The 17750-nt window shown below is 39.7% G+C and overlaps 1 protein-coding gene across 1 annotated transcript in view; it reads right to left on the reverse strand.

Moving 5' to 3' along the window:
• The window catches only part of LOC126262186 (neurofibromin), a 502919-nt gene that overhangs the window by 296493 nt on the left and 188676 nt on the right, over positions 1-17750 (reverse strand). Inside the window, exon 25 of the mRNA XM_049958602.1 lies at positions 8704-8796. Coding sequence (XP_049814559.1) covers positions 8704-8796 — 93 coding nt within the window. The remainder of the gene's footprint in view (positions 1-8703; positions 8797-17750) is intronic.

Below are 17750 nucleotides of genomic sequence, written 5' to 3' on the forward strand. Positions count from 1 at the left end.
GGAAAGGCTCAAAATCATGAAAAGTTCAATTTTTACTTTTTTGCGTTTTCTGAATCTGCAGACTATTACCTTTTAATAGATATATAATTTATTCAATTCCGAAGACTACAACTATTTTTAAATTTTTTTTGAAATGTGATCTACATGGGCGTGACCCACTGTGGCGCTGTTAAACTGCTGTCAAATGGTGTTATTATTAACGCCCGTGTTCATCAGGTACATTTTAGTGATGTGAGATAAAGTATGTGTTGTGGCTAACCTGTGATGGTTCAATATATATCGCTGGTGTGATTGTCGATTGTTTCATGTTTATTTACTCTGTCGTTATCTCGAAAATATTCGTAATTAATTCTGTTTCTTGAGTCTCTGTTTTGTTGAAGTATAATAATGAGTAAAAGTAAAGTTATTAGAAATCCTCTGAAGGCTTTTAAGAAAAGGAGAAATGTTGGAAAGCCAAAGGTATGTGTTTTTACTGTAAACAATAAAGACGATAACCAAGTGAGTGAGCCTAACCTCTCAAGTACACCTGCCCATAGCAGTCAAAGTGGGAAAGAAAATACTTCACAGAAGAAGCTTGGTTCAATGAGTGAAAACTATGAATGTTTTATGGGCGAATCGGATGTGAATGAAATATTTCATACGTCGGTTCTCAAAGGAATTTTTTCAAACTGTGTAAGATGTATTCATTGTAGTGAAGTAGGTCTGGAACTCTCCATAATAAAGCACGTAGGACTTGCTTGTGAAATACAACTGAAATGTGATAAGTGTTCATACATGACCACCTTTTGGAACAGTGTTGCAGTAACTGCAACTGAAGAAAATGGTAGCAAAATCTACGAACACAACATTAGATTTGTTTATTCCTTGCGTTCAGTTGGTAAGGGTGCTACTGCAGGTGCAATTTTCTGTGGCATCATGAATCTTCCAAATCCCCCAACCAAGTTTACGACCTATAATAAATTAATACGGTCTAAAGTAGAAGATGTCTGTATAGAATCTATGAAGAACGCTGTGGAAGAGGCAGTAATGGAAAATAATGGCAACAGAGATTTGACTGCAGCGTTCGATGGTACCTGGCATAAACGGGGACACACATCTCTTCATGGTGTAGTATCTGCCACCAGTATGTATACAGGGAAAGTTTTAGATGTAGCAGTAATATCAAAGTATTGTAGATGTCCACAAAAATATAAAGGTACACATGAAAATAATTGCAAAGCTAACTATAGTGGCAGTAGTGGAGGAATGGAAGTGGCTGGTGTTGCCAGTATATTCCAGCGTTCTGAGGCGTGTGATAAAGTGCGATATGTTAATTACCTTGGTGACGGTGATTCTAAAAGTTTCAAACATGTTCAGTGACTGAAGCCCTATGGTGATGATGTTGTAGTGCAGAAATTTGAGTGTATTGGACACGTACAGAAGCGAATGGGAACAAGACTTCGGCGACTGAAAGCTTCGTACAAAAAACAAAAACTCAGTGATGTTAAAGGGTTGGATGGGAAGGGAAGGTTAACTGACAGTGTAATTGACAAAATACAGAACTATTATGGAATGGCTATTAGGCAAAATACACAAAGTGTTGACGAAATGAAGAAGGCTGTTTGGGCTCTTTTTTTTTCATACTTCTTCAACCGATGAAAATCCCCAACATAGCTTGTGTCCCAAAGAAGAAGACAGTTGGTGTAAATATAACAAAGGATTGCTAACTGGTGAAGTGTACACTCATAAGCATAGTCTGCCTCATGCAATAATGGAGGTGATAAAACCTATTTTCAGAGACTTAGCAGCACCTGAACTGTTGAAAAAGTGTATTCACGGAAAAACTCAAAACCCCAATGAAAGTGTAAATAGTGTTATATGGTCGAGAATCCCCAAGACTGTATTTGTTGGAATAGAAACACTTCACTTTGGTGTGTATGATGCTGTTGCGACTTTCAATGATGGCAACATTGTAAGGTGCAAGGTATTTAGAAATATGGGAATGAAGATAGGTTCTAACATGGTACGAGCGATGCTTGCTTTAGACAAGGAACGCCTTCGGGCTGCAGACAGGGCTGTAAAGAGTCTAGAAATACAAGCAAGAGTAAACAGGAGGAGGAACAAGAGGAAGCTGGAGGAGGAGTTTGCAGAGGATGAAGATAATCCATCCTATGGACCTGGAATGCACTAAAAAGTTAATCCAATCTTTGTCGCTCGATTCCCAAAACTTTTATTTTCTCATACTAATTACATGTTTCCTAAGGATCTTCCAAACATATTTGTTTCAAACTTTCAGTAAATGTTACACAGTACCTTCTGCATAATTTAACACAGCCTTTTTCCAAAAAAACTGTATATTTTTGAATATATAAATAAAAAATTGCAAAAAAATGTTGTGAATTTTCATTACAATTGAAAAAAAAAAAATCATCTTTAATAACTGAACTAAAATCCTGTAAAATCCCTGTGTTAAGTTGTAGCCCATATTCCAATAAATAATCTGTAAAAAGTTCAACTTCCTACCTCAAATACTTTGTGAGGAAAGATGTAATTTATAAGCGTTATTTTAACATTGCAAGTATAGGGCGTTCCGGAGCCCCTTAATGCTATTCATGCTTATGTACAGACTAAATTAAATCACGTAAACTAGAAAGAAAATTGCTGATTCCTCAGTTATGCTAAATAGCTACTGTTCATCTCTTATCAGTAGCTTCTTATTTGCTTCATATTTATTTGATTACAATGGTGTTTTTCACAGAAAATACACACCTGCTCCTTTAAATACTTGTTCCTGGTTACAGTACATTACTACTTGTCAAGCAGCTTTACAATGAACACTGCTATTTATCATGTAGTTAATGGAACTTGGAATTTAGATATTTATGTTATTTTTAGAAAGATTGGCTAATGAGCTATGTTTTTAACTTTCTTTTGAACAGGTTGGAATTCCCAATTTCTTCCTTTATGTCAGATGGAATCTTGTTGTATAACTTTCCTGTAGAGTAATAGCTCTGTTCTGCATTTTCGGCTTGGACCAAGTGTACATTTTCTTGAAGATTTGCTTTGTTTCACTTTTTCATTTTTCTTGACCTCTATAGTTATCCAAGTTTAAGATGACATAAACTTATCAATATTTTTACTATGCTACTATTACATAACATTTTTGTAGCCATAACAATGGCTACTTACTTTGAGTCTTGCTGTGCCCATGAGATTGTGCGTTTGGGTGTCTATGTGATTGTATGTGTATTATTCCTGAAAAAGAGCTAGTGCTTGTAAGCAAGTGTGAACGCTGTTTTTTGTTATATGTCACTGTGCTCCACACATCAATCCATTACAGATGACTGATTGCCTTTCCCTTATTTTATGTATTCTTCCAGCAAGTAATTTCCATTACTGTTATCCTTACTTTCTTTAACACAGTTTGTACTTTCTTTCCCTGCTATCATTTCTGATCCTTACTTTCTTTAACACAGTTTGTACTTTCTTTCCCTGCCATCATTTCTGACAGAGCTGCTGTAACACTTTAATTAAGTGATAAATAGCAATAGCTCTTCATCATATCCAAAGAAATGAATATTCACACACGTATTAGATGAATTATAAAATTGTGAGATTAACTGTTGAAAAGTACTCTCCTTCAGGAGACATGTCAGTACTTCCAATAGACACTTATAAAAGTACATACAATGCCCTAACTTTCGAAACCAACTTCCTTGGGGTAATGAGAGGGATAGATGAGGCGCGATTAAAAAGGAAGGTAAATTGAAGGGAGATTAATGCTCTCAGCTGCAGCAGGACATTAAGTGGAACCAGCGGCGATGAGCGAAAATATGTACCGGACCAGGATTCAAACCTCGGATCTCCTGCTTACTAGGCAAGTGCGGTAACCACTGCGCCATCCAGGACACAGTGTTATCGCAACTGAGGGACTATCTCAGTACACGTCACGGCCAATCCACACTCCCACCAAGTGCCACCTATCCGCAGTCCCTGTCCATTATACTCATGTTTGCTACTTAGAGATTCACACAGGAGGTCAAACGTATTTGTATATTCGCACTGAAGAAAGTGAATCCATTGCCCAGCCAGGCTTATCAATTGTTCGAGTGCGCGGTGTCCGTTCCTTCGAAAGAACAGAACCCACACAGATCCCGCAGCTGTGAAACACTATATGTAAATTAATGTGGAATCACTGCTACCAACTGCAGCAGGACATTAAGCGGAATCAGTGGTGATGAGCAAAAATGTGTTGTATAACTTTACAGAAGAGCACATAGCTCCACTCTGCATTTTCTGCTTTGACCAAGTGCACTGGGATATGAACCCAGGATCTCCTGCTTACTACGCAGATGCAGTAACCACTACGCCATCCGGGACAGAACGTTATCACAGCTACATGAGCTATCTCGGTATGCCTCAAGGCTGATCCACACTCCCACTGAGCACCACCTATCCCAAGGCCCTTTCCATTATATTTCTGGTCCCGGGTTTGAATCCCAGTCCAGTACACATTTTCACTCTTCGCCATTGATTCCACTTAACGTCCCGCTGCAGCTGATAGCAGTGACCTCCCTTCAATTTACATATAGTGTTTCACAGCAGTGAGATCTGTGTGGGGTCTGTTCTTTCGAAGGAACAGACACCATTCATTCAAGTAAAATGGAATGGCAGATAACTCAGATGTATTGTATTATAGCATGACGAATAATGTGGATTAAATGCAGCATATAAGAAAAGTTACAAATTTTTACATGTAACATGGAGAAATGTACATGCACCTGAACAGGCATTTTACTCGCACTGTGAACTGAAGAAGGGAAGTCATATGCTACCTACCAAATCAGATAAAGAATTAACAGACAGTGTGCAATGATTCCTTCAAAACATAAGGCAAATAATTTGTGAAGTAGAATAAATAATACAGCAAATAAACATGAGTGCTACATGAAAAATCAACTTTCAATAGAGGATAGAGGTTCAATATCACATAATAATTATAATTACACAGTTACAGAATTGCATCTACTCTCTAAGACTTATAAAGGAGGAATATTAAATGTGGAAGAATATAATGTGCTATCTACTGAATCAGGTAAGAGAGTGATGACTGATTCAGTCATAACCATAATTGTTTATTAAGGCAAATCACTAGCGAAAAAAGGTAAATAATGTATCAAAGGAACACATGTACAGAACATGCATATGTTCAACAGAAAACAGTGTTTCTACATGGCATAGTTACAACAACACATAGTTAAAGTGTGCAGTTATATTGCACTTTACACAACAGCAAATGCTTTCCCAGAGTAATCAAATGTGAAAAAAATTAAATGTGGAAGAGTAACAGAAGTCTGACACTCACAATTAAGTTATCAACACATGAGAAGAAATGACTAAATGAAAAGAGAGCCTAAACAGGAGTAAAACAATAAGACAATATAGAAAATGCATAAATTTCTTGTATAACTTGTCTAATTTATGAATGTCAGACAGAAAAGTACTGGGCGGAGAAGGGAGGGGGAAGAGAAGACATTGATTTAAATGTGTAGTATGAGTACATGACACTACGTAAGTAATACATGCTATAAAAGCCATGTTCATAAGTATGTTTGAGACCTTCAGAATGTCAGTGTTCCATTAAATTGATGCATTTCCAAGAAAGATGCACAGTATTGGCATCCAATATATTCTATGTTTCCACATTTTAATGGTGTGTAGTTTCCAGAAGTGGTGAAATGGCCCTCACTGCCATCCTCCCCTCATCATATATTCAGTCATCATCTCTCATGAAGTTGAAATGGGAGGATGTCTGTGCAATGATTTTTTTATTGTATCAAAAATAACATTAACTCGACAGAACTACAAATTATGAGACAGAATTTCTGACTCCTTACTGCCTTTAATGGTCACAGTTGGAGATTCTTTTCAATATATCCACAATCATGATTTGGTGCAAACAAATTAGGCACACAGCAACTTCTGTTAAAAACAGAAGCTGATGTGGATGCCTAACGACAGCTGCTACCAAATAAAATTAACTTGATGTTCAAAGAATGATTGAAAACGATGCCACATAAAAGTACATTCTCTGTGGTCTTAGGACTGGATTGATTTTCACCAAGACTGTCCATGAATCTTCATGTCAAGAAGGTTTGGAGTCACTGGATATTATACCATTTAACACAACAACATGCACTCAGTGTGTGGATATCTTTGGGCAGATATTTTACAAGTTAAGTTTGGGCACGTTAGTACAATATAATTTTATCATTAATGGGTACTGTTGAACTCTGTGATTGTTCCTCTAAAGAGTAAAGTTGAAGAAAATCCACTACCACTCACACCTGAAAGTGGTTTACTTAAAACAAAACTAGTTTCATGCTAATGTCCATCTTCAGGTGATTACATTGAGTTTCATATTTTGAAATTCATTTCTGGAGGTTACTGTTGAACATACAAGGTAAGCTGAGTCATGCTGACTACAGATGCGAACTGAAATCTGCCCTAAAAGGCGAACATTGTGGGTTTGTGGTGAGGGAACCAACATAAGCTGAAAATTAAAATGATCATACATTTTATACATCATTTTGTTTTTTAATTAAGAGTTGTTGTTGTTGTGGTCTTCAGTCCTGAGACTGGTTTGATGCAGCTCTCCATGCTCCTCTATCCTGTGCAAGCTTCTTCATCTCCCAGTACCTATTGCTGCCTACATCCTTCTGAATCTGCTTAGTATATTCATCTCTTGGTCTCCCTCTTTGATTTTTACCCTCAACGCTGCCCTCCAATACTAAATTGGTGATCCCTCAATGTCTCAGAACACGTCCTACCAATCGATCCCTTCTTCTAGTCAACTTGTGCCACAAACTCCTCTTCTCCCCAATTCTATTCAATACCTCCTCATTAGTTATGTGATCTACCCATCTAATCTTCAGCATTCTTCTGCAGCACCACATTTCGAACGCTTCTATTCTCTTCTTGTATAAACTATTTATCGTCCACGTTTCACTTCCATACATAGCTACACTCCATACAAATACTTTCAGAAATGACTTCCTGACATTTAAATCTGTACTCGATGTTAACAAATTTTTCTTCTTAGGAAACGCGTTCCTTGCCATTGCCAGTCTACATTTTATATCCTCTCTACTTCGACCATCATCAGTTATTTTGCTCCCCAAATAGCAAAATTCCTGTATTACTTTAAGTGTCTCATTTCCTAATCTAATTCCCTCAGCATCACCCGACTTAATTCGACTACATTCCATTATCCTTGTTTTGCTTTTGTTGGTGTTCATCTTATATCCTCCTTTCAAGACACTGTCCATTCCGTTCAACTGCTCTTCCAGGTCCTTTGCTGTCTCTGACAGAATTACACGGTCATCGGCAAACCTCAAAGTTTTTATTTCTTCTCCATGAATTTTTATACGTACTCCGAACTTTTCTTTTGTTTCCTTTATTGCTTGCTCAATATACAGATTGAATAACATCGGGGATAGGCTACAAACCTGTCTCACTCCCTTCCCAACCACTGCTTCCCTTTCATACCCCTTGACTCTTATAACTGCCAACTGCTTTCTGTACAAATTGTAAATAGCCTTTCGCTCCCTGTATTTTACCCCTACCACCTTCAGAATTTGAAAGAGAGTATTCCAATCAACATTGTCAAAAGCTTTCTCTAAGTCTGCAAATGCTAGAAACTAGGTTTGCCTTTCCTTAATCTTTCTTCTAAGATGAGTCGTAGAGTCAGTATTGCCTCACGTGTTCCAACGTTTCCACGGGATCCAAACTGATCTTCCCCGAGGTCGGCTTCTACCAGTTTTTCCATTCGTCTGTAAAGAATTCGCATTAGTATTTTGCAGCTGTGACTTATTAAACTCATAGTTCGGTAATTTTCATATCTGTCAACACCTGCTTTCTTTGGGATTGGAATTATTATATTCTTCTTGAAGTCTGAGGGTATTTCACCTGTCTCATACATTTTGCTCACCAGATGGTAGAATTTTGTCAGGACTGGCTCTCCCAAGGCTGTCAGTAGTTCTAATGGAATGTTGTCTACTCCAGGGGCCTTGTTTCAACTCAGGTCTTTCAGTGCTCTGTCAGACTCTTCACGCAGTATCATATCTCCCAATTCATCTTCATCTACATCCTCTTCCATTTCCATAATATTGTCCTCAAGTGCATCGCCCTTGTATAGTCCCTCTATATACTCCTTCCACCTTTCTGCTTTCCCTTCCTTGCTTAGAACTGGGTTTCCATCAAAGCTCTTGATATTCATGCAAGTGGTTTTCCTTTCTCCACAGGTCTCTTTAATTTTCCTGTAGGCAGTATCTATCTTACCCCTAGTGAGATAAGCCTCTTCATCCTTACATTTGTCCTCTAACCATCGCTGCTTAGCCATTTTACACTTCCTGTCAATCTCATTTTTGAGACGTTTGTATTCCTTTTTGCCTGCTTCATTTACTGCATTTTTATATTTTCTCCTTTCATCAATTAAATTCAATATTTCTTCTGCTACCCAAGGGTTTCAGAGTAGTCACATAAATTAATGAATCTATAGCGTACATTTGTCAGAAAGCAGTATTGGACTTTATGTAATCCTTTAGTTCATAAGCTTTACTGATTCTTCTGATATGTTTTCCTGCCTATCAACTAAATAAGAAAAATTAACTTTTCTTTCAGTTTGACACAATCAATGGTTACTTGAAATAAAATGGAACTCACTTATCAGCAGATGAAACAATTGCATCGAAGACCTTTTGGGTAAGAGCTATAAGGTTCCTCCGATTTTCTTCAATATCTTCAGTGGAGTCCAATCTGTGACAAAAGAGGAAATGTTTAACAAATGAGAGCCATTAAATGCATTCTCTATTGATAAACATCTCTAGTTTATGTGAAAAAAACAACTGCATTTAAGAGCCATAGCTATAGCTATAATATAAATGATAACATTTTAATCTAATCGGGTATTGTAAGTAAATAATATTTATTATAGTTTCCAGCTTTACATCCAATAAGCCATGTGCTATCCCTTCTTGTAATCAGATTTATACAGTTTCTCTCTGTTGTCTAATCTATGGTAATGGTAACAACTACTTACCATCTAAACTACTTATCATATGCAAAGCCACTTGCCAAATATTGGAGCTTGCTACAACAATTGTAAGTGTTTCTACAAATATTCGGACAATTTTATCTTCAAAATGTTTCTAATGAGAAGTGAGAGAATAACAAGCATCTTGTCATATTTTTCAGTAATATTAAAATTGCAAATAACATCATATTTAAATCCTCACATGTTTTTCTATTGTTTGCAAATTTTGTACACTAAACCACAGCTGCAATGTACACTTATAGTGGGACTCCCATCACGCACTGTCCTACAGTGTCTGTCTTGACATGGTATGCATTCTGACCTTAATCCCTGAAACGTTTTTAACTATTTTAACAAAAAACTTCATTCTTTATCCATTCAGGCTAAATTCATAATCTGGTATCCTGGCCCGGAGATTTTGAAAGCATGCTGGAGAGCCCAAAACTTGATGATGGCCACAGGGTCTTGCTCACTTTACTGACCACTTAGCACTTACAACCGCACTGTAAAGCTAGCTGTGCGGTGGCCCTGCCTTCAGTTGTGCATCCATTGCACTGTCATACACACCCTTGGTGTATTCTCAGATTCTGCTATGTATTAGGTTTTGATATTCGATTATTATAAGGATTTTGTTATTCTGCCATGCGTCTCCAATGTCCATTTTGCTTTTCTTGTTCTCCTCTTGTCGACATTCAGTGAACTGGTGTTGATGACCACTGACCAGTTTGTCTAGTTGCAGCAAGATCCTTCATAGCTCCTGAATTCTGCTGAATCTTGGTCACCATAACTGGAAATAAGGTACATGGATACCCATGGACGCCCAGCTTATGCAACACAGGGAACAGTAACAGCTGCTCCTGCAGCAGCAACAATGGCAGCAAACTGAGTTGCTCCATCACAAAATTCAGCTATTGAAGGATCAATTGCACCCAATACAGGCAGTTGTATCTTCGCTGATACAGAGCCACCCACCCACATTTCTGCCTTTTAACAATGACAAAGAGGTATGAGACCATATTAACAAGTGGCTGAAAAGCACATCACTGGCTTTTGGGTCTCTCAATGATGTTCTCTAATGGTTGCTTTTCCTTTCTTGAGCTTCTCTGGAGACATTTTTCTTACTGAAGAAGTTGGCTCCACTGCCAAATCCAGTTCCACTCACATTTGAGGAAATGTGCACATTGCTTTCGAATTATTATTCACAATAATTCCATGTGGTCACATCACGACACAGATTTCAACAATACCATGAGGAACATGGTTAGTCGTATCATTCCATGTAGGCTTTCTACATCTACATCTACATTTATACTCCGCAAGCCACCCAACGGTGTGTGGCGGAGGGCACTTTACGTGCCACTGTCATTACCTCCCTTTCCTGTTCCAGTCGCGTATGGTTCGCGGGAAGAACGACTGTCTGAAAGCCTCCATGCGCACTCTAATCTCTCTAATTTTACATTCGTGATCTCCTCGGGAGGTATACATAGGGGGAAGCAATATATTCGATACCTCATCCAGAAACGCACCCTCTCGAAACCTGGTGAGCAAGCTACACCGCGATGCAGAGCGCCTCTCTTGCAGAGTCTGCCACTTGAGTTTATTAAACATCTCCGTAACGCTATCACGGTTACCAAATAACCCTGTGACGCAACGCGCCGCTCTTCTTTGGATCTTCTCTACCTCCTCCGTCAACCCGATCTGGTACGGATCCCACACTGATGAGCAATACTCAAGTATAGGTCGAACGAGTGTTTTGTAAGCCACCTCCTTTGTTGATGCACTACATTTTCTAAGCACTCTCCCAATGAATCTCAACCTGGTACCCGCCTTACCAACAATTAATTTTATATGATCATTCCACTTCAAATTGTTCTGCACGCATACTCCCAGATATTTTACAGAAGTAACTGCTACCAGTGTTTGTTCCGCTATCATATAATCATACAATAAAGGATCCTTCTTTCTATGTATTTACAATACATTACATTTGTCTATGTTAAGGGACAGTTGCCACTCCCTGCACCAAGTGCCTATCCGCTGCAGATCTTCCTGCATTTTGCTACAATTTTCTAATGCTGCAACTTCTCTGTATACTACAGCATCATCCGCGAAAAGCCGGCGTCTTCATCAGTAAACACTTCCGGGCTAAGTTGCCATGGTCGATCTGTAGAACTTCTTCTCCCTGACGTTTCGTTCTCAACTACGGAGAACATCTTCGGAGTTGAGTCAATGACTGGCTGCTAGGAGCTGGGGCCGCCGCTTATATGGATATCGTAGGGGGCGCCACCACACGTCACGTGTCGTCGATGTGCAGCTATCTCTGGCTATCGTCTGTTCTCTCGATTGCAGGCAATCGATTGTCACGTGATTGATGCAACGTCGACCGCCATATCTTATCCAATTTTAATCCTTCTGTTTTTAAGGATGGAGATCACGAAATAAAATTTGGTGAAACAAGCGTGCTAGCGAGGACGTCGCACTATTATACACGTATGTATAGAGAGGCAATTGAAATCCACAAACATCAATACAATTTTAATCGTAAAGAAGAAGGATTAAAATTGGATAAGATATGGCGGTCGACGTTGCATCAATCACGTGACAATCGACTGCCTGCAATCGAGAGAACAGACGATAGCCAGAGATAGCTGCACATCGACGACACGTGACGTATGGTGGCGCCCCCTACGATATCCATATAAGCGGCGGCCCCAGCTCCTAGCAGCCAGTCATTGACTCACCTCCGAAGATGTTCTCCGTAGTTGAGAACGAAACGTCAGGGAGAAGAAGTTCTACAGATCGACCACGGCAACTTAGCCCGGAAGTGTTTACTGATGAAGACGCCGGCCGTGAAAGCCTACATGGAATGATTCGACGCCTCTACGGGGAGGAAATGTCAACTAGGGTACGACGACTGGAGAACCTACGCAAGAAGAAAGGTCAACAACTTTGCTCACTCACTTTTCTGCTACGCTGTCGTGATACCGGTATAGTTCCCAAGTTTTTAAAAGTGAGAAGAATTTTTCATTCGGCACAAGCTAACCGTATTTATTCTCTTATGGAACTGGCATTACTACGTGAGCGGATACATTAGACACGACGAGGACTGGCGGTATGTGGTGGTCAACTACTAAATCTTCATTTACTTATTAGCAATACTATGCAGTTTTGTCATTGGAACAAAGTGGACAGTTTAACATTTAGATCTATGGAGATTAGTGCAGAAGTGTCTTCCAATAGGCAGAAGGAGAAGTTTGATTGTCTACAAGAGGGTTGACAGGAAACACCGATTCCAAACAATTCCCAAACGGTTATTAATTTATCAGAAAAGGAACTGTCTAAGGAAGAACTTTCTGTTCTGTCTAAAGGAGGGAATTTTGCAATAACTCCGTCCAAGATTCCTATGGAGGACATTATTGCTAATATAGAGGCAGGAATTCGTCAGTTACCATCATATTCTGCTGATGAAATTAGAATGGAAACCTCCAGGATATTAAGCAAAGCTAAGCCACCCAGCAGCAATCTGTCTCAAGGGGAAAGGAAGGCATTGCGGGAGATCAATGCAGACAAGAATGTTACTGTTTTAATGAATACTGAGGATTATCACAAGAAGATCAGTGATCTCCTGGAACTCAGCACATACAAGAAGTTGAAAAAGGATCCCACAATGAATGTGCTGAATGCCACCAATCGTCTGATAAAACAGTATTCCATTCCTACAGAAATTAAAAAGTATCTTTGTAAAACGGAGGCTTATCCTCCGAGATTATATGGATTACCAAAGATACATAAACCTGATGTTCCTTTGAGACCAATAGTCAGCGCAATTGGAGCTCCTACCCAAGAACTAGCCAGACACCTTGCCTCTTTGTTACAACCTTACATAGGCAAAACTGAGAGTCATATTAAAAACTCTCTACACTTCATTGAGAAATTGAGGGAAATTACTGTCGGTCCTAATGACATCCTTGTCAGTTTTGATATAGTGTCTTTGTTCACGAAGGTTCCAGTTGATGAAGTTCTCTCCCATATAGCCGATATGTTCCCTACTGATATAGTAGCCTTGTTCCAACACTGTCTATCCTCGACCTATTTTCAGTACAATGGTGAATTTTATGAACATATTGATGGGGTAGCTATGGGAAGCCCCCTAAGTCCCACAATTGCGAATTTATTCATGGAATATTCTGAACATCAAGCACTGCAGTCGGCCAAAAAAAATCCCCTCGAAGTGGTATCGGTATGTGGATGATACCTTTGTAATATGGAATCATGAGGAAGAAGACTTGAATGATTTCCTGGTACACTTAAATAGCATCAACCCAAAGATTAAATTTACTATGGAGAAGGAGAAGAATAGACAACTTAACTTCTTGGATGTATCAGTTATCAAACGGGCGGATGGGACCTTAGGCCATAAGGTCTACAGGAAAGGTACACATACTGATCGCTACCTCCATAAGAACTCAAACCACCACCTTAGGCAAAAGAGGGGGGGGTCATAAAAACACTAGTGGATAGGGCCAATAATATTTGTGAACCAGGCTACTTACAAGAAGAACTAAATCATTTACAAATGGCCTTTGTGAAAAATGGTAGACAGCAACAACCATCAGCTGGAAAAGTATTTCTTCCGTAAATATCACGGATTGCATTGGGAAAGTACTAGCCAAGTTTCAGGTAGAGACCAATTTTAGACCTACTAAGAAAATTAGCGAATGCCTAAGATCAACAAAAGATGCTTGTCACCCCCTAGCCACCCCAGGGATATATAAAATTCCATGTAGTTGTGGCAGGGTTTACATAGGAACTACAAAAAGAAGCATCAATACACGGTTGACGGAACACAAAAGAAACTGTCGCTTGGGACATATCGACAAATCGGCAGTAGCGGAACATGTTTTTAAGGATGGAGATCACGAAATAAAATTTGGTGAAACAAGCGTGCTAGCGAGGACGTCGCACTATTATACACGTATGTATAGAGAGGCAATTGAAATCCACAAACATCAATACAATTTTAATCGTAAAGAAGAAGGATTAAAATTGGATAAGATATGGCGGTCGACGTTGCATCAATCACGTGACAATCGACTGCCTGCAATCGAGAGAACAGACGATAGCCAGAGATAGCTGCACATCGACGACACGTGACGTATGGTGGCGCCCCCTACGATATCCATATAAGCGGCGGCCCCAGCTCCTAGCAGCCAGTCATTGACTCACCTCCGAAGATGTTCTCCGTAGTTGAGAACGAAACGTCAGGGAGAAGAAGTTCTACAGATCGACCACGGCAACTTAGCCCGGAAGTGTTTACTGATGAAGACGCCGGCCGTGAAAGCCTACATGGAATGATTCGACGCCTCTACGGGGAGGAAATGTCAACTAGGGTACGACGACTGGAGAACCTACGCAAGAAGAAAGGTCAACAACTTTGCTCACTCACTTTTCTGCTACGCTGTCGTGATACCGGTATAGTTCCCAAGTTTTTAAAAGTGAGAAGAATTTTTCATTCGGCACAAGCTAACCGTATTTATTCTCTTATGGAACTGGCATTACTACGTGAGCGGATACATTAGACACGACGAGGACTGGCGGTATGTGGTGGTCAACTACTAAATCTTCATTTACTTATTAGCAATACTATGCAGTTTTGTCATTGGAACAAAGTGGACAGTTTAACATTTAGATCTATGGAGATTAGTGCAGAAGTGTCTTCCAATAGGCAGAAGGAGAAGTTTGATTGTCTACAAGAGGGTTGACAGGAAACACCGATTCCAAACAATTCCCAAACGGTTATTAATTTATCAGAAAAGGAACTGTCTAAGGAAGAACTTTCTGTTCTGTCTAAAGGAGGGAATTTTGCAATAACTCCGTCCAAGATTCCTATGGAGGACATTATTGCTAATATAGAGGCAGGAATTCGTCAGTTACCATCATATTCTGCTGATGAAATTAGAATGGAAACCTCCAGGATATTAAGCAAAGCTAAGCCACCCAGCAGCAATCTGTCTCAAGGGGAAAGGAAGGCATTGCGGGAGATCAATGCAGACAAGAATGTTACTGTTTTAATGAATACTGAGGATTATCACAAGAAGATCAGTGATCTCCTGGAACTCAGCACATACAAGAAGTTGAAAAAGGATCCCACAATGAATGTGCTGAATGCCACCAATCGTCTGATAAAACAGTATTCCATTCCTACAGAAATTAAAAAGTATCTTTGTAAAACGGAGGCTTATCCTCCGAGATTATATGGATTACCAAAGATACATAAACCTGATGTTCCTTTGAGACCAATAGTCAGCGCAATTGGAGCTCCTACCCAAGAACTAGCCAGACACCTTGCCTCTTTGTTACAACCTTACATAGGCAAAACTGAGAGTCATATTAAAAACTCTCTACACTTCATTGAGAAATTGAGGGAAATTACTGTCGGTCCTAATGACATCCTTGTCAGTTTTGATATAGTGTCTTTGTTCACGAAGGTTCCAGTTGATGAAGTTCTCTCCCATATAGCCGATATGTTCCCTACTGATATAGTAGCCTTGTTCCAACACTGTCTATCCTCGACCTATTTTCAGTACAATGGTGAATTTTATGAACATATTGATGGGGTAGCTATGGGAAGCCCCCTAAGTCCCACAATTGCGAATTTATTCATGGAATATTCTGAACATCAAGCACTGCAGTCGGCCAAAAAAAATCCCCTCGAAGTGGTATCGGTATGTGGATGATACCTTTGTAATATGGAATCATGAGGAAGAAGACTTGAATGATTTCCTGGTACACTTAAATAGCATCAACCCAAAGATTAAATTTACTATGGAGAAGGAGAAGAATAGACAACTTAACTTCTTGGATGTATCAGTTATCAAACGGGCGGATGGGACCTTAGGCCATAAGGTCTACAGGAAAGGTACACATACTGATCGCTACCTCCATAAGAACTCAAACCACCACCTTAGGCAAAAGAGGGGGGGGTCATAAAAACACTAGTGGATAGGGCCAATAATATTTGTGAACCAGGCTACTTACAAGAAGAACTAAATCATTTACAAATGGCCTTTGTGAAAAATGGTAGACAGCAACAACCATCAGCTGGAAAAGTATTTCTTCCGTAAATATCACGGATTGCATTGGGAAAGTACTAGCCAAGTTTCAGGTAGAGACCAATTTTAGACCTACTAAGAAAATTAGCGAATGCCTAAGATCAACAAAAGATGCTTGTCACCCCCTAGCCACCCCAGGGATATATAAAATTCCATGTAGTTGTGGCAGGGTTTACATAGGAACTACAAAAAGAAGCATCAATACACGGTTGACGGAACACAAAAGAAACTGTCGCTTGGGACATATCGACAAATCGGCAGTAGCGGAACATGTTTTTAAGGATGGAGATCACGAAATAAAATTTGGTGAAACAAGCGTGCTAGCGAGGACGTCGCACTATTATACACGTATGTATAGAGAGGCAATTGAAATCCACAAACATCAATACAATTTTAATCGTAAAGAAGAAGGATTAAAATTGGATAAGATATGGCGGTCGACGTTGCATCAATCACGTGACAATCGACTGCCTGCAATCGAGAGAACAGACGATAGCCAGAGATAGCTGCACATCGACGACACGTGACGTATGGTGGCGCCCCCTACGATATCCATATAAGCGGCGGCCCCAGCTCCTAGCAGCCAGTCATTGACTCACCTCCGAAGATGTTCTCCGTAGTTGAGAACGAAACGTCAGGGAGAAGAAGTTCTACAGATCGACCACGGCAACTTAGCCCGGAAGTGTTTACTGATGAAGACGCCGGCCGTGAAAGCCTACATGGAATGATTCGACGCCTCTACGGGGAGGAAATGTCAACTAGGGTACGACGACTGGAGAACCTACGCAAGAAGAAAGGTCAACAACTTTGCTCACTCACTTTTCTGCTACGCTGTCGTGATACCGGTATAGTTCCCAAGTTTTTAAAAGTGAGAAGAATTTTTCATTCGGCACAAGCTAACCGTATTTATTCTCTTATGGAACTGGCATTACTACGTGAGCGGATACATTAGACACGACGAGGACTGGCGGTATGTGGTGGTCAACTACTAAATCTTCATTTACTTATTAGCAATACTATGCAGTTTTGTCATTGGAACAAAGTGGACAGTTTAACATTTAGATCTATGGAGATTAGTGCAGAAGTGTCTTCCAATAGGCAGAAGGAGAAGTTTGATTGTCTACAAGAGGGTTGACAGGAAACACCGATTCCAAACAATTCCCAAACGGTTATTAATTTATCAGAAAAGGAACTGTCTAAGGAAGAACTTTCTGTTCTGTCTAAAGGAGGGAATTTTGCAATAACTCCGTCCAAGATTCCTATGGAGGACATTATTGCTAATATAGAGGCAGGAATTCGTCAGTTACCATCATATTCTGCTGATGAAATTAGAATGGAAACCTCCAGGATATTAAGCAAAGCTAAGCCACCCAGCAGCAATCTGTCTCAAGGGGAAAGGAAGGCATTGTGGGAGATCAATGCAGACAAGAATGTTACTGTTTTAATGAATACTGAGGATTATCACAAGAAGATCAGTGATCTCCTGGAACTCAGCACATACAAGAAGTTGAAAAAGGATCCCACAATGAATGTGCTGAATGCCACCAATCATCTGATAAAACAGT

Source organism: Schistocerca nitens, chromosome 1 (genome assembly GCF_023898315.1).
Source record: "Schistocerca nitens isolate TAMUIC-IGC-003100 chromosome 1, iqSchNite1.1, whole genome shotgun sequence".
Classification (NCBI taxonomy): Eukaryota; Metazoa; Arthropoda; class Insecta; order Orthoptera; family Acrididae; genus Schistocerca; species Schistocerca nitens.